Source organism: Ochlerotatus camptorhynchus, unplaced genomic scaffold (assembly GCF_037179485.1).
Source record: "Ochlerotatus camptorhynchus isolate MF236.1 unplaced genomic scaffold, CSIRO-AGI_Acam_v1.1 ptg000143l, whole genome shotgun sequence".
In the NCBI taxonomy this organism is placed as follows: domain Eukaryota; kingdom Metazoa; phylum Arthropoda; class Insecta; order Diptera; family Culicidae; genus Ochlerotatus; species Ochlerotatus camptorhynchus.
In genome coordinates, this window is record NW_027040633.1 from 1,133,501 (window position 1) to 1,158,404 (window position 24,904).

Genomic DNA, 24,904 nt, shown 5'->3' on the forward strand with positions numbered 1-24,904 from the left:
CACGGATCATGGCTATCTTCTCATCCAGTAGATGAAATTCAGCCTCTTGTTGTTCGTCAGGCAAAGCAAATGTATCAAAATTGTTCTCTTCTCTTTGTAGCTTCATCAATCCACGTAGTTTGCGCCTCTAACTAACTAGTAACTAGTTCAAAATTTAATCATAAACTAATCTTAGGCAAAAATTCAAATAAAAAGTAGCACAATATATACAAAATAAAAAATTCAATTCACTTAGCCTAAGAAATACTAATACTAAAATTCAAAATAAGGAAATACGAATTCAAATAAATAGTGTTAATTGTTTTGTGTATGGTGTTTTTAATGTTATGGTGTATATGCTCATTCAGGACCTTTTTAAATACTTTATCAACTTTTTGTTGCTGTTTGATTTTAGTGATTATGAATTTGCGATTTTATCAAACTTTAACCCACTTTTCAGCTTGATCTTTAATTTTAGCACACCGAAACCAAATCAACTGGTCACTACCTTCCACCTTCTCAAAATCAAATTGTTGTTCTATGTTGGCGAAGAAATACTGTGCGGATCCAACAAAATCAGTGTAAAACTGAATGTGTTCTCTCCTCCCGCTCGTGTCAAAAAATTCAAGCAATTTTTTATACTACACGATCCTCCGTTTGCCTTTCGCGATTTTGGCTGGGAGCCAATTGAAACTAATGTTCTGCCCGACAACAACTCAGCAGCACGAGACTCTTTGAACTGTGTCTCAGAGCCGGCGCACTACTGGGCAAACTGGAGGGGCTACGCGGATAAAAAGGCACTCAAGCTTTCAATTAAACTAAAGCACAACGCGGATCAATTTAAACACTGTATTTCTGCAACTACCGATAGTGTGGATTGTGTGGTGTTGTGTTCGATTTTCTTGGCACATACCCTTAATGACGATGGTGACTACGACGACTGCAGACCAGCGAGCGCTCGGTGTGGTTCCGGAAAGATCCTTAAAGGCAAGATGGCGGTACCACCGCTCGGTGTAATTGCGGTACAATTCCGGCAATGGCGGACGAAGCGAGGCTGACCGAACGTCGGCCGTAGTGCGATGGCGGGTTGGTTTTACCGGGCTGGTATAGCGGTTTGTGGAGATGGTTCCGATGCACAGGCGCTTCCTTCTGACGAAGCCGGTCGACGACGGCAAGGCCGCCCTCTGTCGAACCGGGAAGGGAAATTCTCCTTGGCGTTTAGGGCCTTCAGCCCGAGAACAATGTCCTTTACGGTTAGGTCAAGGTAACTCAATGTCACCTAGACCGTAGCGTGCAATGGCGGTCCTTGACTCGCCAACCAGAAAACCATTTGATTGGTTGAAAAGAAAGGTCTTGAATCAGCTGAATTGGTGATTTCCACTTCACCTTGATTCACTACTCGCACTGTATTTTGTTGAAATGTATTCCACAGACACTTCTGGTCTACACGCTCGCCTGCGATAAAGTCAACGATGGCCGTTCTCTAAGCATCGCAGAACCCTTCAGCTCATCACCCGTGACTCCGTGTCACCATTTTGCCGCGGCCATGCGCGCCTTATTCAGCAGTCGGCCGTTAAGCATGGCCGTGTCGTCTGCCCAGTGGGTTTCACCGCAAGTGTTACACAAGTTTATTTGAATGCTCGATCACATGGTGCATATTTAAAATATTGTATTGAACCTTTGTAACAGAACGGTTACATCTTTTAAGTTCAATTTGTAAACAAAGTAATAGGGGAGTTAATGATGCACTTTAAAAAGGCTAAAAAGCAATAATAAATGCTTTTTTCTCTAATACAAAACCTAATTGTTTTATGGTTACTTTTATAATGATAGAACATGTTTATAAAGTATTTTATCATGACATTAATAAACAATTGCTAATGACGTTTATGCTTGAAATGCAGAACAGTTTTAAGGAGGGATTGATATCTGTTTTAAATTTATTTTTAAAACAAGAAAGTTTTTGACTTTTTTTGCCAAACTATAAAAGGTTTTTAAAACAGCAAAAAGCTAAAGTACTAAGCAGGAATGTTTTACACTTTGAAATACTAAATTTAAACTAATTGGATTGTTCATTGCCGTTATAAAACCATCATAAATCAGAGTGGATGCTAAATGGTTACTGAATTGTTACTTGGGAATGATTACGCAGGTTGCTATCATTTTGGTCGATTTAACGGTTGAAATATCAAAATTGAGAGCCTTAAAAACCTTCCTGTGACATCACATTGAAAACTAACTCTGCTATCAGTGAAAGCAAACTGAAAACTCAATTTGATGGCGATTTTTCCAGTTGATAACAAAAAGAGTATTGAATTTGATGTTCTGCTAAGGCAATGAAAACAAAACTGCAACAACATATTATTTAAGGGGAAGCTCACCGCTCCGAAAAAAAAAATTACGTTTTGATTTTTCTAAAAATATTGAAAAAAGATATCAAAAATCTAAAAAAAATACATTTTGTCTATTTTTTCAAAGAAAATTCACGTGCAAAAACATTTTGTATGAGTTATTATGGCATAAAGTTGGACTCAAAAAACCACAAAACATCAATTTTTCGGTTTTGCTGAGAGTCCAATTTTTTTTCATGATGAGATAGAAAAAATATTTTTACATGTAATTTTTGAAAAAAAATCTAGGGAAGAAACTGATTTTCTTGGATTTTTTATATTGTTTCCAATATTTTTAGAAAAATAAAATTTATCGAAATTTTTTTTTTTCGGGCCGGTAAGCTTCTCCTTAAGACTAATGAAATCACAATTTGTTATCAAAATTTGATTTCGATTTACTGTAATTTTGATGCTAAGCGTTGCTTGACCCCAACAAGATACGTATAAAGGGTGATACGGTCAAAATTTGGTCAATATCAACTTGACGTATTTCTTTCAATTTTGCATTTAAAAAACCTGAACACCCCTCATTTTGAAGGTGTGTGTGTGTAGAATGTTGCTCCTATTTTGATTTTGGAATTCACTCTTCAGTTGTCAAAATGCCGTCCAAGCAAGAAGAGCAGCGTATCAAAATTTTGCTAGCGCATCGCGAAAATCCGAGCTACTCGCACGCAAAGTTGGCAAAATCGCTAAAAGTTGCCAAATCAACCGTTACAAATGTAATTAAAGTGTTTGGGGAACGTTTGTCGACAGCCAGGAAGTCTGGATCGGGGGGAAATCGAAAACCGGAAGCCGCTGAGACGACAAAGAGAGTTGCCGGTAGTTTCAAGCGAAACCCTAACCTCTCTCTCCGAGATGCCACAAATAAGCTGGGTGTATCGTCTACAACCGTGCATCGAGCCAAAAAACGAGCCGGACTATCGACTTACAAGAAGGTAGTGACTCCAAATCGCGATGATAAACAAAATACGACGGCCAAAGCGCGATCCCGGAGGCTGTACACGACGATGCTGACGAAGTTTGACTGCGTGGTAATGGACGACGAAACCTACGTCAAAGCCGACTACAAGCAGCTTCCGGGACAGGAGTTTTACACGGCAAAAGGAAAGGGAAAGGTAGCAGATGTTTTCAAGCACATGAAACTGTCAAAGTTCGCAAAGAAATATCTGGTTTGGCAAGCCATCTGTACCTGTGGCTTGAAAAGCAGCATTTTCATAGCTTCCGGGACTGTCAACCAAGAAATTTACGTGAAAGAGTGTTTGAATAAACGTCTGCTGCCTTTCCTGAAGAAACACGGTTGTTCCGTACTGTTTTGGCCGGATTTGGCATCTTGCCATTACGGGAAAAAGGCCATGGAGTGGTACGCCGCCAACAACGTGCAGGTGGTTCCCAAGGACAAGAACCCTCCCAACACGCCAGAGCTCCGCCCAATTGAGAAATACTGGGCTATTGTCAAGCGGAACCTAAAGAAGACCAAAAAAAACTGCTAAGGGCGAGCAGCAGTTCAAGGCAAACTGGCTTTCTGCGGCGAAGAAGGTGGACAAGGTGGCTGTACAAAATCTGATGGCAGGGGTCAAGCGTAAGGCCCGGCAACTCGGATTTGGAAAAGCGGAAGCCTAACTGAATATTTTTCCTGAATTTTATACTAATTGAACTTGAAAAAGAAATTTAATTTGATTTTTTAAATAAACGATTTCACCGATTTACACGCGTTTTCCCTTGACCAAATTTTGACCGTATCACCCTTTACCTGCTCTCAGTTTCTGTGACCTTTGAGTAATTCCTCAGCAACTCTACCCACCTCCGGAGTATATGTTCTAGATGCTAGGAAAGTTTTGAAAGCCTTTATGGCATCGGTGTTTCCTTTCAAAGTAACAAATCCAGTAATTCGCTTTTTGCAATAGAAGGCTGGTAAACGACCAATAAAAAGCTCGGATGTTCTATTGTTGCCTTATTTATGCCTTATATTGTAAAAACAGCAAATTTGCAGGCTCGGTTATTTGGGTGGATTTCTAAGGGTTGCTTTGAATTCACGAAATTCTGAGAGTTCATGAATTCCATAATATTAGTTTAGGGTCAAATAGCGAAAAAATACACAAATTTAACATTGTATCGCTCAGAATTCCATGAAACTTAACATAATTGATCCCCGACTTTTCTTGTAGATTTAGAGTTAACTTACGAAAGAAGTTATAATGAAGTAATGAAATTGGGTTGTTAGCGGAATGCTTAAATAAAACAACAAAATAAAGGTTATCTTCCATTTATTCCACTTAATTAATTTTGGAATTCATGACAGATCCGAATTTCAACTACAACGTGCAGTCTTCATCAGTGTCAACCCACTAAAGAACTTATCAAAATCTAACCCCCTTAAGTACTCATCCTCTAGGAACCTACCTAACTAATAAAAAACCAAAGATTTAAGTAACCTAAAGGAGAAAAATCTATTCAACTCTCTTATAAGGAAAATCCCAAAGGCTTGGATTTCATTACTTCATTATGATGGCTACCAAGCCTTTGGGATTTTCCTTATTAGAGAGTTGCTATGTTCTGGCGTGGAACTGCGGGTGTCAAGTGTGTATTTTACCGTGCCGCAACCCCATGTTGATTTTTGTTTATAAAAACGCTTCACGTAAAGCGTAATGAACCTGTTTGGTAACTTTTTTCTTATGACTTCTCATTCTATGAAAACCCTTAAATTGGTCATACAACAATTTGCTGTGCATGTTTCAGAAGCAGTGAAATTTAAATGGTGGATATGAAATGCCACAGGTTTAAAATAAAAGAGCATAACATATTTACACCCTATTTAAAACGTTTTTTGGAGATTCCCAAAACTGCCCTTTTCAGCTAATTGTCCCAGCAGCAAACTGAAAAAACGCTATTCTAGATATTTTTTACTCTTAGCCTTATGGATATGACAAGTAATTCGATTAGACACCTCCGATCACCTTCTCTTCTGGTGCACTAATTCCACTATCTCCCGCTTCTTGCTTATGCTTATTAATAAATGTCGCGACAAATTGAACGTAGAATCACATTTATTTATTTATTTGTTTATTTTGTTTACTACTTACGACGCTACTCGGTTGACACTCGCTGCATGCCATAAATAGCGCTCCCTAAGCTATAATTAGTTCGAAGAAGTGGAAGTCTTAGCATAAGACTGTTGTGTAGTGATCGAGGTTGAACATTGATGTTCACCAGCTTCTAAATTCGTACCCGTAGGTACAAACAGCTCCCATGCTTCAAATTATTCATCTATACCAGCTGCTATCAATGTTCAGCTAGTAAATGGAGCTACCTATGCTGCTATTGCAGCTGGTAGAAATCGAAATCAAAATTCTAGCCAACATAATTCTAACAGAAATTTGGATGATTTTGACAAAGGTAGCATTACTGCTCTTAAATGGAATTATCACAACAATCATTAATTGACATGATTACTGATATGCTTAAATCTAACTCCATGTTTGATGCTATTCCAACTAGAGTAAAGGTTAGGGTATCTTTATTAGCGAGACTTTCAGCCAGAGGCTGGTTCATCTCTTAACTGGAGTAAAATTTGCGACCAATATTGTCATGAATTCAGTAATGGATTTTAAATCATTAAATACTTGAAATTGGAATGCTCGACCTCTTAAAGACAATGAAGACGCGGGCTATTTAACTTTTTAAGAATTCATAACGTACATATTTATCGAAATGACTACCTTGATGGGGCTGGTGTTGACGTTGCCATCATTGTTCATAAACGTATCAAACAACAATTTATTTCTTCATTCGAAACCGTTCGAAATTCGTTTCAAAAAACTTTGGGAGTTTCTGTCGGAAAGAAATAGATAACTCTTGTTTATAGCTGCCTATTTTCCATTCCAATGAGTGCACTGTGGTTTAAAAGTGCAAATTCGTGAATTTAATTGTTTTCTGAGATGTACGTACGTTTTAGCATTAAGGTGTCTTCAGAAGATTTTCATAGTTCTGGATTCCGCACCTTTTGGAATGTTCACCTTAATTTTTCTTAAGGTGCAACTGCACTTCAAAAAACTAACTTTTTTATATTAACAGATATCGAGATGATGTCTTCTACAAAGTTGTAGGGCTTTTAATTTCAAGAAACTTTGCTGAAGACATCAAGTTGCCATGACTTCATTGTATGAAGATATAATAGATTATTTGCCAGTTGCACCTTAAAATCAGTTGTTTGAGTTTTTCTATGTCTTATTCACGTTGTATCTCTTTGATGTATTCTGCAAAGTTTTAGATAATATCTAAACACACCACTTTTCTGAAGACACCAAAGTGCTATGTTTTGATTGGCGAGAGATACAGTGATTTTTAAGCAAAAAATCACCCTTTTTCAAAAAGCTATAACTAAGCTGGCCGCAAATTGCCGCACTTGCAACAAGTTTCATTTGAAAGCTCAGAATTTGTACTTGAAATGTTGTGGAGATCATTAGTATCCGTTAGTATCCGGGAAACTGTGGTGGATTTTAGTAAACAAAGATTTAAGATTTGTGTATGGGGCTATTCAAGTAAAACCGATATTTTGCTATCTAACAATGGTCCCATTTTTTTTTGTTTAATTTCTAGTTTGTTTTTTATTATTCTAAAGTAACTTAAAAGTAAAATAACATGTAAGATTAATCAAAACATAACACCGAATTTAAAAGTGATGTTTTTAATACAAAAAGATTTTGATATCCTCTCTTACACAATGGACCCTTTGATATCGAGCTAGGGAGATTCGACTGTAATTTGTTTTTAAGGAGGAAAAATGATCAAAGCAAACTATATATTTTATTTGAAAAAAATATATAGTTTGTCGGCTGCTGTCGTAAGACCTGTTACTGCATTTCAAGTACCAAGAGAAGATCAGAACATCGTTTTCAAGAAACATCCATCGAAAATGTCCAATTATTCATCAGGTATTGATTTTAATCTTCGTAAAACTTATTGAAAATTGTGAAACATTGAAGGAACATGCTAACTTTTTTGTTCAGTTAAAATTGATAAGCGTAAGTTGCTGCAACTCTGGAAGGAAACCCAAGGAAGTGAAATTGAAAAAGTTCGAAAAATGAGTCAAGAAGTGTATAAAGCGTACAACATTGACGAGTCCGATTTAAATAGATAATGTGAAGAAGACTCTGTTACCGATTGGCAAATATTTTAAAAAGCTTTATCGCAAGTTCCACCGATCCGAGACAAAAATGATCAAATGCAATATCCGCTACTTCGAAAAACCCTTCAATCTTCCCACTCTCTTGCTCTCTGAACTTCCTTCAACAAGCCGAGGTAGAACAACGACACCTTTCCGAGATAGTTCTGATGCTGTAAAACGCCGAAAGACTGCGTATCTAAGACGGGGTCATTCCGTTAGCAACTTGACTTACGCTACTCAAATGAAGTTGCGTGAAGGTGGATCCGTAGATGCGGCAAAAGTAGTGAAGAAAGCAACAATGACAACCCCTACCCGAGCATGAAAGATACTTGTTTCGTGGAGAAATTCTCAGGAGAAGCAGCCCTTACAGTATTCTGACCTTAGAGATGAACTAGCCTAAGGCTAAAAATCTCTTAAATAAAGAATTAAAAAAAAAAAAAAGTATTCTGACCTGGAAGCACTAGCAATGATCATAGATGCCAACTTGACCAAGTCACAATACCTCAAAATCCAAGGAGAAGCAAAACTGAGAAACGTGAATATTTACCCGTCGTACAACAAAATTGTCAATGCCAAGAAACAGTGCTATCCGGAAGATCAATTTATTATGGTTGATGAAAAAAATGCCGAAGTAAATCTTCAAAAGCTTTTGGACCATACCTCAAGTAGGATTGTTTTGGCAAACAAGGAGCATCTTGAAGATTTTTCAGATGACGAGCTCAAGCATGTTGTACCTTTTTTATTTTCATTATAGAGACTTTGAACCAATAATTTATTTTTCTCAGGTTGTACTTTTGGTAAAATGGGGATTCGATGGCAGCAGCGGACATGCGGAATACAAACAAAAATTTGAGAATGACGACGGAGAATCTAGTGATTCAAATATGTTTATTACTTCCTTAGTTCCTATTAAGGCAGATGTAAACGGAAAAGTTTTGTTCCAAAATCCCCGACCATCATCATCCCGATTCTGTAGACCTGTGAGGATTCAGCTCGTGAGTGAAACTACGGAAGTATCAATCAACGAAAAGAAACATATAGAGAATCAGATTGACCAGCTTGTTCCAACAGTAATTACGGTAGAAGGCCGTACCATTATTGTGCGCTATGAGATGGTTTTGATAATGGTAGACGGAAAGGTCTGCAATGCTGTTACGGGCAACAAATCGTCACAAACTTGCTATATTTGTAATGCAACCCCGAAATTGATGAACAATCTTGATTCAGTAACTGAACGCGTGGAGAACAGCGATGCTTTCCAGTTTGGGCTTTCAACTTTGCATGCCTGGATCCGGTGAGATTTATTAAAATTAAGTGTTAAGTATTATGGTTTGATACAATATCAATATTTTATAGCTTTATGGAATACTTTCTTCACTTGTCTTACCGACTTGAAATTAAAAAATGGCAGGTAAGAGGACAGAATGTTCAAGCCATGAAGATTAGAAAGAATCAAATCCAAAAACGGTTCAAAGTGGAAACTGGCCTGATTGTTGACAAGCCTAAGTCTGGAGGATCTGGAACGTCCAACGACGGCAATACTGCCCGACGTTTCTTTTCCGATCCCAAGAAAACAGCTGCAATAACTGGACTGGATGTGACAGCACTGGAACGATGTGGTACCATATTACAGGTAATAAAATGGAATACTGAAAAACCAGATGTACATACAAACAATACAATATTCTTAGGTATTAGCGTCAGGGCACAAAATCAACACGGAACGGTTTTCTAGTTATTGCATTGAAACAGCAAAGTATCTAGTGGACCTATACCCCTGGTACTACATGCCAGCTTCAGTGCATAAAATCCTGATTCATGGTGCCCAGGTCATCAATCATTTCACGGTTCCTATCGGACAGCTTTCCGAAGAAGCACAGGAATCGAGGAATAAAGACCTCAAACGATACCGCCGAGACCACACTAGAAAATGTTCCAGAACGATCTTGAATCTTGATTTGATTCGCCGTTTGCTAGTGTCTTCAGAACTAATCTCAAGCATGCGGAAAAGCCCCAAAAAGGAGACAAAAAATTTGTCTCAAGACGCAAAGTTCTTGTTGAGCTTAGATGATGGAGAAGAAATGGATTCGGAGGATGAACATGATGTTTCAGATGATTTTGAAGTTTAATTTGTTTATCAGAAATTTTTAATTGTTACTTTGGTTTTATGTTTGGATTAGTTTAACATGTTATTTTACTTTTAAGTTAGTTTAAAATAAGTAAAAACAAACTAGAAATTAAACAAAAAATCAAGACCATTGTTAGTTAGCAAAATATCGTTTTTACTTGAATAGCCCCATACACAAATCTTAAATCTTTGTTTACTAAAATCCACCACAGTTTCCAGGATACTAACGGATACTAATGATCTCCACAACATTTCAATTCCAAATCTGAGCTTTCAAATGAAACTTGTTGCAAGTGCGGCAATTTGCGGCCAGCTTAGTTATAGCTTTTTGAAAAAGGGTGATTTTTTGCTTAAAAATCACTGTATCTCTCGCCAATCAAAACATAGCACTTTGGTGTCTTCAAAAAAGTGGTGTGTTTAGATATTATCTAAAACTTTGCAGAATACATCAAAGAGATACAACGTGAATAAGACATAGAAAAACTCAAACAACTGATTTTAAGGTGCAACTGGCAAATAATCTCTTATATCTTCATACAATGAAGTCATGGCAACTTGATGTCTTCAGCAAAGTTTCTTGAAATTAAAAGCCCTACAACTTTGTAGAAGACATCATCTCGATATCTGTTAATATAAAAAAGTTAGTTTTTTGAAGTGCAGTTGCACCTTAAGAAAAATTAAGGTGAACATTCCAAAAGGTGCGGAATCCAGAACTATGAAAATCTTCTGAAGACACCTTAATGCTAAAACGTACGTACATCTCAGAAAACAATTAAGTTCACGAAAAGTGGAGTGGCCAGAAAAATATTTTTTCTCAAGAGTGACCTTTAGAAACTTAAGCGTGTTAGGTCCAAATTCTTCTTAATTGGTGATTTTAAGAGAGTAGTCCACTCTGAAAATTTCAAAAATTTCTTTTTGGCTTAAAAAATACTTTGGAATATCTACTTTGACATAGACTTGACCGCAAGTCCGCAAGTGACATCGTTCCAAAGTTATAGGCCGATTAGTGGACTCGTGTCCAGACGCTCCAAGCGCGCTCAGGTGAGCGCGTTCGGAGTACCCGCCCGTTACCGGCGATACGGCGTGTCTTAGTAGTTCCAACTGCTGCCTCGATTATCTTTAAACGATGTTTTCAAAATTGGTGGGCGCTGTATTTTAGAAACGGCTCATTCGATTTAAACGGCGATTGAATTTTCGAGTTAAGTACCTTTTTTTCTTGTCTTGTACGTAGCCGATTTTCAAAAGAATCAAAAATGGATTTTTGGTGCAAGCTTTTATCTCCAATTTTAGGGTACAAAAACGGACCGTTTTTTTTTCAAAACGTCGCCAAATTTTTATTTTTCAACCAAATCAAAAACGGTTACGTACAAGACTGGGTCATCTATCAGAGAATAACCACAAAAAAATTCGTTGTTCCAGCTCCAGTGGTGTGATCCCCAGACGTCCCACCCCGCGACGACTCAGACGGGAGGTCTCCTGGGGAACCTGGTGCAGCGGCTACAGGAATCATCCAATCCAATCGCGCCAAAAAAATCTCAATTAAAGAGAACATTTCAATTGACAAAACCATGCATTCCTTTTTTGAATTGATCGTTATTTACCCTCAAAAAAATTCGTGAAAATAACCTATTTTTCATGCCGCCAGAGTGGACTACCCCCTTAATGCAAAACACCGCTCATGGGATAATGCTTGAGGGAATTCCAATGGTAATATTATGTTCGATAATTGTTCTGCAGGTTATTACACTATTCAATATCCAAACAGCCCAACATTTATTGGTTACTCATACTGATTCTGTTCTGATCACCTTCTAGGAACTTTTGAAATATCCCAAAAAATAATGTCTAATCCCAACAGCTCTACTTTCAATTACCATAAAGCTTATTGGGAGTAATATCGACCATTTATGGAATATAACTTTAATCCAAATATTGCTTTGCAAACCAAAGATGATGTTAATTATGCTCTTGAATCTCTGGCTACTTCTGGCAAGAGCTATGTGGCATAATTACATTGAATTATTCAAATGACCATCTATCTTCCTCCTATGCAGCATTGTTGCATGATGTTTTAATTTTCCTTTCAACTATGCTTAACTGACAAAACTCAAGTGTGTTAATTAGAATATTTACCAACACTTCAGAAACGCGTAACATGCAACTAAATACCATTTCCTTAAATCCATAAAACCTAAATACCGACGATTCAATATTCTTTTGCTTCAATCAACATCTTGGTAAAAGTTGAACAATGCCTTGATTTACTAGCCAAGTAAACATTGCTGCTACGTTCCATTGTTCTTACTGCGGGCGTAACGATGTAACGTACCATCAATGTAAGAGGGTCATAAACACTTGCACCTCGCCACTCGCTTTAAATTCAATTAAACATCCCAAACCTTCTACCAAAAATTCTGAACAATGAATAATGCTTCAGAATTCTCTGCTTAGATTTACATAGGGTGGAGAACCACTTCGGCATAACCGCCCATTTTGGGCCTATCGAGCAGAAAACTTCAAATAAATCCATGAATTCAGAGCTAACAAGTCAATTATCCGTTTGGTACGATACTTTAGTTAGTAAGCTACGGAACGAAGTCAATGAGAACGCGTGCTTTGAAGTTTTTCACCCATTATTTCCAAAAACAAAAGAAACGTTCCGACCGAGTCAATTTTTATCTTCATCCGATAGGCCGAAGTGAATTCACTGGCGTTTCAATTGCGTTTCAATGCGTTAGGCCGAGTTTAGACTTTTGACAATATCTCAACGATTGGTTTTTCTTTATCAAATCTTACGGTACATACGGAAAGGTTAATAAATTTGGAAGCCATCAGTAATAATAACATTCCGTTTGGTGCTAAACTGCGCTAGATTAAGAAAGACTAAGTGCGGGTTGTGCTTAATATGCCGGAAATGGGATAATTAACCCTACTCACTCTCAATAACCATTATTTCTTTAGTTTATAAAAATGCTTTTTCGAACCTAATAAAGGAACATGACGTATTCATTTTTCATTTTTCGTATTGCTCCGAAAATCCCACATGGCGAACCGTCGACATTCGTGTGATGGGTGACAATTTTGCAAGTTCTCAGTTAAAATAGGACTTAGTGCCATTAGTGAAGTGGTGAAAAATATTAACAAATCCAGCCTAAAAAAAGGACTGTGAAAATTTATCAGTGATAAGAAAAAATGACTCGGAAAAGTTTACCAAACCTTCGTTAGGCTCGTGTTCAGCCTAAAATTGCCAAATGTTGTGCGACATGGCATAAAAGCAAGTGCAGATGATCCAACGCTATCGTGTTACACCTGAAGAGAGTGAAAATAGCGAACAATTAATCATAGTTGCATTTCAATAATGGGTTGGTTTAATAATGAAGAAGCCCGTGCACACCGACTCTAATAAGAACGAAGAAATAATTGCAATAGCACTAGTGATCATCGCGGTGCTAGCTGCAATTTTTGTGATAGGGAAAATTATCGCGAAGCAGCTCAAGCAAACAGTTCACCGTGCAACAATGAAAGAGGTCAGACTAAACAATCTGGCGCAGCCTGTGTAAGAACAAAAGCAACCTTAAAAAGCAAAAGTAAACAATCAAGTAAAAACAAAAACTTTTAAACATTCCCTGCGCTTCGGCCAGAGAGCGTATAGGGCGTCGTTGTGCCAATTTGGTCGTGGTATATTTCGAGTATGAGAGAGTAATTGCAGTTAGATCAAAAGTGCCCCGTAACGTGGGTAGATCACCTTTTCGTGGTACGTTACGGGATGTAAGATCTACCACCGCTTCCTAGTCCTTGCTACTTCAAACTAGGGAAACAGGATTTTTCAGGAATCCAAGGAACACATATTAGTCCTTGTTACTTTTTATGCCTTGTTGATAGTGACAACACTCGGCTTTGTCCACCGAGGATGATCTTGAAACAAGAGAAAAAATGAGTTAGTTGTCTTCATCTATGTGATTCCTAATCTTCTATTCGTTGTTCCCTAGTTTGAAGTGGTTAAAACTAGGGTTCTGATGCATGGTCATTATCGGTGTCATACCTTAATTTTGTTGCTAAGGAATTCAATTTTGACTGACAAAGGGGCGCGTCTTTGGAGGGTGTTTCAACACTCCGAAGGGTATAAATAGCGGGACCTTTCAATTATAGTAGGATCCTTGCGATAAATGCAAGAGTGGCAACTGTAAAAAAAAAACGAATAATACTTCATCATTTCTCAATAGTGACTAAGGACAAGGGATATACTACAATAGATCAATTTACTGGTCGCAGTAGTGTTAGGTCCCGAACAGAGGAAAAAAAAAGTGCCTGAGAAAAATGCAAGCACTTTCGCAGATTACCCGAGGTTGCAATAGTGAAGGTATGATCACAGATAAGCAGACATAACACTCTTAAACCGTTCATCAAAATCGTTTTTAACAGTCCATTTAAATGTCTCTTAGTTGGCAGTACTGCCACTTGTGGTGCACATAATCAATTCCCTAGCGTTTGACGTTTACACACTACAAGCAACAATCAATACGAAACTATCGATTTGAAATTGGCTCACTACTTGACTAGCCTAGTTTGTTTTGATTCTCTATGAAAGTTTGACAGATAAAATGAGGAGTTCGTAGATTTTCCCATGTTTCGAGGGTTGCATCGATTAGCTTGGGACCGAAGATAGTACCAGAGCTGAGCCAAAAAGTTGAGCACGTTTCTTCGGGACCTACTAGTCTTAGAGTTACCTCTATGCTACAACCATCTGTTGAGTGTATTGCCCATCATAGTGTATACGACAGATGGCGGTAGGGTTTACAATTATTAATGTTCAATGTGTTGTGTCTGCTTGTCTGTGAAATAACATTGAGGTAACGTTGGATAAAATTAAAACAATGATAAATAAAACGCATCACTTTCAGAAATACATTACTTCACTTCGCAACCGATGAACCATTCTGACGGCCATATGAGTACCGAAGTAATCATATAGTCGCAATATAGCTTGTATATTCTTACTTTGCTTGAGTATGGTTAGTTGGGGAATCTGATGAAACTGTCACTTCTTGAAAGTGATCCCTTTCGTATTTCTTTTTTTTTATTCTCCTTTCGCACACGGAGCGCTCGGTGGACCAGCGACTTTCGACGTGAGCATCGTCCCAGATCACCATGGCAATTCAATAACATATGGTGGACATCAAACCGACCAAAAAAGGCGGAATCATATTGGAACCAACCAACCAAGGACGATCTACGGAAGGAAATTGCCGGTGAAACACGGAATTAAGTACGAAGCGTTAGAGAAAAAGTCCAAGGGATTCCAAAGGAAGCAATTAACGGCGGCGAAAGAGCAGAATATAGAGAGAGCTGTCCAAATTTTTGTTTACATAGGAGAAAATTCGGTAAGATTCTTCCATTGCATTATTTTATGATTCTTCAATATTGTACAAATATTTACACATTACACACAACTATAGATAGTAACTCGGAGCGTTTGGTACGGTATGTTCACGCATCCTTCCACCCCTGTAGATTCAAGAAATGTTCCCATTAATTTCCAAGAATCATCTTTGCGGTAAATACAACGCAGTAGGCCTGGCCGGATTGATGTTTATATCATATCTCAGATATGCTGTAAACATCAATTAGACAAGAAAAATGATTAGACATCATCTAACCTAATCATTTTCCAGGATGCTTTCTCGTACTGGCTGCGTTTGTATTAGATTAGATTAGATTAGATTAGAAAAAAAAACTTTAAAACAATGGCCGACTTTTGAGAAGATATTATTGAAACTGCCGAACTATTCAGTGTGGCCGAAAGGCAAAAAATCGACCTGCAGAGTACGGAACTATACAATACATGGATTGAAACACCTCCAGAAAGGTGAAATTTTTGAATCGAAAATATTTGTAATCGTGCTGTGGCCAGGAAGCCATAAAGAACAATCATGGCCTCAGTTTCAAAATGCGAGGTTAAATGCGATTCAATTATAATAGACGACGATACTCAGCTCTTGATTCGTCTTAAAAATGCCCGTAGGTGGCAATATAAAAAAAAAACACGTGATTCTGCCATGAAAGTTATCAGGCGAAATTTTCATAAAGAAATTAAAAATCGGTCCGCTGCCCACAAGAACAAAACTTTTAAAAAATATTTCGAAATAAGACCCGAGTTTCAAACCCCTTTTAAATTAATTTTCATGGGCCATTTGTGAAAAAGTTATTTTGCTTTCAAGAAATCCTTTAGAAATTCATAAGGTTTTGAAATGGCTTTTATGGAGAAAACTTGTAGACTGAATTTATCTAAAGCCATTTTGCTTGATCCTAACCCTTTCAGATTTATGGCGACAATGTTGCCTACAAAATGTTAAACGTCAAAGTTTGTTTATCTTTCGATAGTTGCGCTGTGCGATGTGTGCGATTCAGCGTTCATTCAGGCGGTTCTCTTCCGATGGGTTGGAAGCAGTTACTCAGAAAGTGTTCACAACATTTCGCATTTCACACAGCTAAAACATCGATCATTCCCGAAAAGATCCCCTTCTTCCGGATGGTTCTGGAAGTGCACCATCAAACGATGCAGGAATGTACGATTGAATGATTTTTTTCTAAGTGATAACCCTTTCGCCGAATAAAATCGCAGCTATGGATCGGAAACCAAGTAGTGTCCGCTAGCTGACAATTTCAGTGGTTTGCTGTCGGTACTGACGCAAGTTATTCCGATCTTCATCTATTCGCAAGGTCTGGAGAAGGCTGGTCTGTAGACCGATGCAAAATTTGAAATTTTCGCTCCACAGTGTTCAAACAGTTTCATATCGGGTCCTGATTAGCCTCCAAAAGTTTAAACTTATTTGATAAGAAACTGACTAGGCACAAACCATTTGAAGTTTATATGGAAATTACTATGGGAAAACAAAACTTTTTGTTCATTGTCATTTAGCTTTTTTACATATTGTACTGTTAACAAATTCTATTGCTATTCTTATGGGAATTTTTATCAGCTACAACTTTGCTGAAAATCGGTTGTTTAAGAGATTTATAATCTTATGGCAAGATTAGGCAACTGTATTGTGGGCAACACTTTATTCTGCTGTGTTACATAGTAGCCATGATTTGTGTCCTCTATTCTACGCGCCACAACCCAAGTAACACTTGCAACATCTTGCATGAAAAATAAAAATAAATCCAGTTGTAAATAAGTTATAAATTAATTGCTTTTAAAACATCCTGTTTTAGACGCGTTGTATTGTTGTTTGTGAAGTATTCAACCTTTCTGACAAGCACTTGTTATCTTGAAGTTATAATTCAATATTGCATGTCTCAATTACCAGTTTATAACTCATTTATAACTGATTGTATTTGGTGAAAACTGGCTAGCCTTATGTACATCATGTTTTCATATGTCATTATTAGAAAAATAAATACATAAGGAGATATAACTTATTTATAACATGTTATTAAAAAGTTATATTTCAGTTGTACTCATGTTTCCAAAATTGACATATGAAAACATGTTGTATGTAAGGTTTGCAAGTTTTCATCAGAAACAATCAGTTATAAAAGTGTTATAAATAAGGAATTGAGAGTTGCCATGCCTAATTATAACTTCAATATACGATACATGTAATGTTCTTGTTTTTCGTGTTATAAACATGTTTTGATAACAATTATGAAATTTCTCAATGCATTCTACAAACTGCACTACAATATGGCTGACCAATGAAGCAATGTATAGAATGAAAAAAACATTTAATTTGTGCTTTCAACTTCAACATCACATGTACGTTTTGTAAAAGAGAAAAGTAAGGTAATTAAAAAAGAAAGTTGATATTCTATTTGTTTTGTGTTTTTGCAAAGGTGGGGAATTTTATCCAGATTTTTTTATTATATCATTTATTATTATATTGAGCTTTTTCTAAGAGTCAATGAGTTTTTTAGAAGTAGAATGTAAAGATTTACCATAAATTTGCAACCGCATACATGTTTGCAGTACAGAATATCAGTTTAGGAACTTTATGCGCACGATAAAATTCTTCAGAATAAGTTGTGGAAATTTTATGAAAAACAAATTCCATTCGTAGGAAGGATGAAATTAATTTACAACATGTCCAATACAGTAGGTTGCGTTATAGTCATAAATTAGTTGCGCAAGTCAAGCATATGTTATATATAGATCCCACCTCTTGCGCTTTTTTCGTTATAAATAAGTTGTATATAAGTGACTAGACTTAAATGTTTACCGCTCATATTGTCATAAATAAGTTATGTAAACCCGTTTATGACAAATTGTGTTGCTTGGGAAACACCAATGTTGCCTGCTGAACAGATGATTGAGCATAATCATAAGACATTAGTGACTTGAATCATTGATAACTTTTGTTTCTTACATTTGATTGAAAATTAGTCTTCAACAAAGTTGTAGCTGAGTAAATTTTCAACAAATTCAGCTATAATTTTAAAAAGTTGAGTAAACTGGTGAATTTTGAGATAGTTATGAATTGAAATTATAGTTTCTCCATAGTAATTCCCATATAAACTTCAAATGGTTTGTGCCTAGTCAGTTTCTCACTAAATGAGTTCAAATTTTGGGAGGCTAATTAAGGCCCAATTTGGAACCGTTTGAGCACTGTGGAGCGAAAATTTCAAATTTTGCATCAGTCTACTGGTCTGTTTTCAGGCTGTTTTGACAATGTTTTATGAATTTGAGGACCACGCTCACTTCACTCTTCTCCACCAGATGCTCAGTCGTTGATGGTACCCGTTCCGCCGGACGTGCCGGTTCTTCTAAAGAACTTAATTTTACCGAAATCGAATTGAATTTTTCCTTCAACTTCGTGTATCCTTCGAGATATCCTTGTCATAAATTTGGTTTTTATGCACTAGGAGGATCCATCCTTACAGTTCAATTTGTAAATAGAGGAAATTTTATGATACACTTTTAAAAGCCTAAAAGGCAACAATATATGCCGCCTTTTACTCTTCTGCACTGCACTGCACACTCCCACCTCTTTACTCTCATTTAAAACCAAATGGTTTTATGATTGCTTTGATAATGATAGAACAGGTTTATAGAGTATTTTATCCAGGCATTAATAAAAAAAATGCTAATGAAGTTTACGATTGATTTATAGAACAGTTTTATGGTGGGATTGAGAACTACTTTAAATTAAACTTTAAAACAAGACAGTTTTTGACTACTTGCCAGACTGGAGAAGGTTTTTAAAACAACGAAAAGGGGAACTACTAAGCAGGAACGTCTTACACTGTGAAATGCTGTTTTTAAACTAAAAGGATTATTCATTGCCATTATAAAACCATCAGAAAACAAAATGGATTCCAAATGATTGCAGAATTGTTACTTGGGCTGTAAACTCTAGAGGGAATTTATATCTGTAATTGTAACCAGTTTGATTTTGTTTGTTAATCTGGTTAAAATGTCATATTCAATTATCTTAAAGATAAATCGTCCAGCTCAAACATTTGTATGGGTAAGAGGTGGGACCATCATCATCATCATCTTCATCAGGGCTGAGCCAAAAAGTTGAGCACGTTTCTTCGGGACCTACTGGTCTTGGAGTTACCTCTATGGTACTACCGTTGTACTCTTTAATCTATTGCACTCAAATAATACCATTTGTGATACTCAGTGTTGTTCTACTCATGATACAAAAAATATCAATTTGCTCTTACAATAGATCCGCTATCACTTGTGATATGCAATGGTAACTCTCTCAACACATCAATCCTTACAATCTCAAATGATAGAAAAACTCGCTTGAGTCATAATAAAAACTCACGTGAGATTTTCTGTCACTCTACTTATAACACTCACACCCGCACGGGTTTTGAATCAACCGTGAGTTCATTGGCTATGCCTTTTGTCATTATGATATTTTCAGTGTTCTCAGTGTTCTTTATCTACTGGTCTGCTACAAGTGAGTGTAAACTTGAGAAAAAAAAAATGTGAAAATGGAGCAACGCGCAACGCAGAGATCTAAGCGGCTAAATTTATGTCATCTTGCCAGGAAGAGCGGAAAAAAAATCAGGTGGTGCAACATGAATTTGAAATGTATCTTTTTCCTTGTTACTCTTACAGAATGTTGTTGTGATGTCACGCAAACGTTCCATAAGAACAACTTAGGAAAGGAAGAGGCGGTAAATTTAGAACCCACGATCTGTTTATCTGAACATAGGCGCTAGGTTTGATTATGGAGCATTTTGACGTTTAATCAGCGCACACTACTGCACTATCTTAATCGAAAAAGTGCAAGCAGGAGGGGAACAGATTAGTGGGAAAACAATTACTCCATTAATATCCGTGTGCTAGATAGAGAAAGATCATTAAACGTCAAAACGGTCTATAGCTGCTTGCTGCTGGTCGGTCGTTTTGGCAGTTTGTTTTTCACACGCACACTTGAGTAATCCCATTTTCAAGTGAGAAGTTTGTTATCCTCACTTTCGCTCCAGTCAAATATATTGGTTTGTTAATTTTATTTTTATCCTCACTTTCGGAACAGCAATACACGCGCATATAGAATGTAAAGGGTGTCCACGATGAAATTGCCACACACAAAATTGATTCGCAAAATTCGAGTTTTCATCCGATTGCCATCAAATTTTCAGGGATTGAGAAATAACTATTAAACTTCATTTTACCATTTTATTCGTATTTTATTTACAGTCAATACGCAAATGCCCGCACCTTGGCCTTAACCCCGGCCATAAGATTCTGCACAACCTGTGAATCAACCGTTTTTTGCATGTAAACCCATACTTTCTTCAGTTCCTCGACTGTCTTCACTACCTTAGGTCGCTTAAGAAGGTGCTGCTTCATAATCGCTCAGTACTTCTCGATGGGGCGGAGCTCCGGAGTCTTGGGAGGGTTGAACATTTTCGGCACGAAATTGACCTTATTGTCCGCATACCACTTCAGCACGTCCTTGGAGTAGTGGCATGAGGCCAAATCCGGCCAGAAGATTGTTGGGACGTTGTGGGCCTTCAGGAGAGGAAGCAGCCGCTTCTGGAGGCACTCTTTTATGTACACCTGTCCGTTCATCGTGTCCTGGGTCACGAAAAGTGCACTCCGCTTCCCGCACGTGCAGATGGCTTGCCAGACCAGGAATTTCTTCGCAAATTTGGACATCTTCTGAGTGCGGACATGCTCCGGAACGCTGAACTTATCCTTGGCCGTGAAAAACAGGTTGCCGGGGATCTGTTTGAAGTCGGCCTTCACATATGTTTCGTCGTCCATGATGCAGCATTCAACTTTCGTCAGCATGTTGAGGTACAACTTCCTGGCACGGGTTTTGGCGGACTTGTTCTGCTTCTCGTCGCGATTAGGGGCCTTTTGTACCTTGAACGTTCGAAGCCCAGCCTTAGTTTTGGCCTTCTGGACAAAACTTCGGCTTAGGTGCAGCTTCTTAGCCACATCCCTAACGGAGGCGTTCAGATTTCGGTTGAAGGCCCCAACTACGCGGTTGTGATTTTTGGTGTTGTACGGAATACTTTTTCCTTCACTTCTGGGCTTCCGATCGGTGGTCAACCGTTCCTCGAACCGCTTAATCACTCGCGACACCGTGGAATTCGCGATTCCCAACGTTTTAGCGATGGAACGATGCGAGAGATCCTTGTTCTCGTGATGAATGCGCAAGATTTTATCACGCACGAGCTGTTCTTTCGACTCCATTTCCGCGAGTTTTGATCACAGGACTTTAAAACATGCAGGATGTAAATAATGCACTATGAACTAAATCCACCCAAATTTTCATTAAATTCTACCCAACGGTTAAAAAGTTAGAGCAATTTCATAGTGTGGCAATTTCATCGTGGACACTCTTTACTATTGGCTGAGTGGTAGCTGGCGCACAGTGATACCACTCAAAGGAGTTGTACTTAAAACGAAACGTTTGTGTATTTCGTTTCATTATTATTATCTATATTTAGGAGATTTTCAGCCGCAGGCTGGTTCATCTCCGTATTTCGTTTCATTGAATGGAAAGTGCATGTTCATCCTTCGAGAGTGAAAAAAGACAAGAATAAGTTGTTGTAATGTTGCATTGCTTGGGTTGTCAATAACTCAAATGAGTGGCGTATTTAAAAATATCAAATGACTTTTAATCAGAGCTGATATTTGGTTGGCGTGATATTTGTGATTTTCACAACCCTGGTGATACTAGATTAAAATAGTTTAACTGTATGTTCATCGATGATATTACTCTACAACCATGAGCCACTTTCATGCAGAATGTAAATTAGCGTTGATAATGATGCTGATTGGAAACGTATTACACTGCCTTTCCGTTGTTGAGATCGTTATTTAGTGATTAGTGATGCTTGCTATTTCATGAAAAGTTTTCCAGAAAGCACTAGCGCAAATCTTAGGAAAGAAATAGCTGATGAAGTCGTGTCTCATAAACGGTAAGGCAATGCATGCATTAGACCGAATGTATGGAGTTCATTCATCCATTAAACGGAGCACCCTTCATGTGGACATGACAAAATGACAACAAAGCACTATCTTATGTACGTACCGTAACGTTCCCTCGAAGGCCTCCTCCTCCAGTCCATCGGTGGGCGCAGACGAGCACAGTCGGGTACCGGAAGCCAGCTTAATTCCATCATTAGCTAGATTCCCTACGCGAAACAAGGCAGCCACCAGGAGCAGTGGCATGAACAATACCACCAATCCGCAGAATACAATCTGAATGTCCAGTTCGGTTGTTGGTTTTTCGTACTTCCATGTCAGTGCGGACAGGCCGAGATAACGATGCGTTCCCTGGAGCACCAGATAACCCTGAAGAAGCGTTATCAAAAGCCCGTACCAAACCGACCACAGGGTGTTTAGGTGGAGACGCCGGGGTTTTTTCGTACCACATCCGCCACCGCTGTCCATCCGGTGCCGGTACGGGTTGCTGGTGCCCATCGTTACACTATTAGCTATGCTCGAATTGAGACTTTGGCATTGCTTCGATGATGCATTGGACGTGGCGGTTATGTTCAGCAGCGAGCGGTTCTTCTTCGATACTTCGTTGTTGTTCTCGTACCCAACCAGGGAGCCCGTGATCGACATGTTGGTTTTGTTTGGAATGGTAAATTCCTGGGATGTTCAGAAAATTATTGCTAAGTTTCTACGGGTGGGTTGAGTTGAGTCGAATCCAGGCGAGATTCTAAGATTAGGTGATATTCAAGTGCGATGTTTTCTACGTAATATACTAGATGAAACGGTTCGGTGTTGCCATCTCGAGGCTACGTATCTGGTATCAAGTCTTTTCGGCTGTGTTGATATGACAAATTCATTGTGATTCAAGTTGGTATTGGGCGGCTCGGGTTGTTGATCTGAAAGGGAAAAGAGAAAAAGTAATTTCTATGATTAAAAGAAGTAACGAACCGGAGGGGCAATCAAGCGGTAGAGCATTATCATTTCCATCGTTATCATTACTGTGCTGAGCAGCTCATAGCCAGTCCCAGTGGAAGGCTCAAAAAGATCATTTAAATAAATGAAACAGCGGAAACAGAACGTGAAATGGGAAAAAGTTAGCAATCCTATGATGCGAAATTCACTCCGGAATGATTACTCATCAAAAATTTAAATCTAGGAAAGCATAATTTTAAAGTACTGATGAATAATCGTTGTAGCTGTTATAATCAGCACCTAATTCCAATTAACGACCCCTAATGGGCTGGTCACCAAAACAGCTGCTTGATTCCGACCGATTATCGCATTAACCCCGCACACTTTTGCCAACATGGCACAATTGCAGAATCGATTCAAGCGGCACTAAAGCTAAAACTATCATCATAATAATCAATGCATAAAATTGCAACCGGTTTGGTGCTATGTACTGCCAACCCAGCGGAAAATCCGTCGTCAATTGGCTGCCTGGCTGCTCGCTCATATCCCTCTGACTCGCATATCTCCCGGTTCGCTTCCCGCAATGCACGTTGCAAGAGACAAACGAACAACTGCTGCAACGCAATAAAAAAAAATACAGTAAATTGGATTTCCTCCATTTGCGCTTCTATTTTCGTCCTTGGGTGAAAAATTTGCCTCCCCGCAAAACTAGTTTGTTGTGCGACACCAGAAGCGTTTATGGAATTATATTTTGCACTTCCGTTGTGCGGTGTGCACCGTTGTTCTAGAGAACCAATGCAAAACCTGCAGCCGTGTCGTTAGGGAGTCTTCTGCTGGAGCAAGATTGTTCATTTTCTTCGATGGAGGCTTTGGTCGGTGCGACAAATAGTACCACGATCAGCTGATTCTTAAGTCTAAGGGGATTTCCTTTGCATTTCGTTCGTCGTGATCAGCTTCGTTCGTAATTTAATTTCTCAGCATCATAATCTAAATTAAGGTCGTCTTATAGTTTATAGTGACAGCTGCATATTGCCAGGAAGATTCAGATTTTATCTGGTGCATTGTTTGTTCATTAGAATTATAAGTTGATTATAACACCAATGGAAAAACTGTTGGATGTACTAAAACTGATTGAAATATGCTGGTAAATTTTAAAATGGCTTGATAGTCGCACCTGAACAGCGGAGTTGAGTGATTATCAAGCACATTATACGGAAGGCAGTATTTTAAAATCCCCCCTACCTGAGAAAAAGATAAAAAAAAAACAGCAGACGAGTTCTGTGCAAACAAATATTAACCATATTCCATTTATTATTTTGAGGGGCATCCCAAGCGCAAGCTCGCTATTCTCCTCAACGCCAGGTAGATATATGTGGAGCACTAGGCCATCAGTTTATGGTTTATTGCTTTTAGTCCAGATGTCGAATTGATTTACCATCTTGTAGAAACTTGTTTCGAATAGTTTGTTTAAGCTGAAGGTGCAGGTGAGTCTTAGCCTGAAACTTCAAAAGCACAAATGCCAGCTTCCACAAAGCAACCAATAATAAAACTGCTACCTTTTGTTTGTTGTAATCTAGGGGCAACACAGCGTTCAATCATGAGTAATGCTTGAGCAAATCTTGAGTAACTCAGAGTTACTCGCGTTGCTCAATAATAAATATCGTTGTCAATATGTAAATTTGTATCGCAGCAACTCAGTCAACGAGAGAAAACTGTTGATCGAATAATTTGTCTCCACAGAAGTTTAAAACAATTTAGTTATCTGGTGATACCTTGCTGCAATTTTCTATTGTTCTAGTGTATTCGTTGATTGCTTTGGTAAGCCATATTCAAGGAACAAGTTGCTTCAACCATAGATTATTTCCTCACATCGCAGCCTATGTCTTTAGGGGTAGTGGAACATAATTTCTAAT

General features: G+C 38.1%; 1 protein-coding gene across 1 annotated transcript in view; it reads right to left on the reverse strand.

Moving 5' to 3' along the window:
* Positions 1–22,971, reverse strand: part of tinc (tincar) — a 179,661-nt gene extending 156,690 nt beyond the window's left edge. Inside the window, exon 1 of the mRNA XM_065221513.1 lies at positions 22,171–22,971. Within this exon, the coding sequence (XP_065077585.1) occupies positions 22,171–22,709 (539 nt within the window). The 5' untranslated portion in view covers positions 22,710–22,971. The remainder of the gene's footprint in view (positions 1–22,170) is intronic.
* Positions 22,972–24,904: the final 1,933 nt, after the last annotated feature.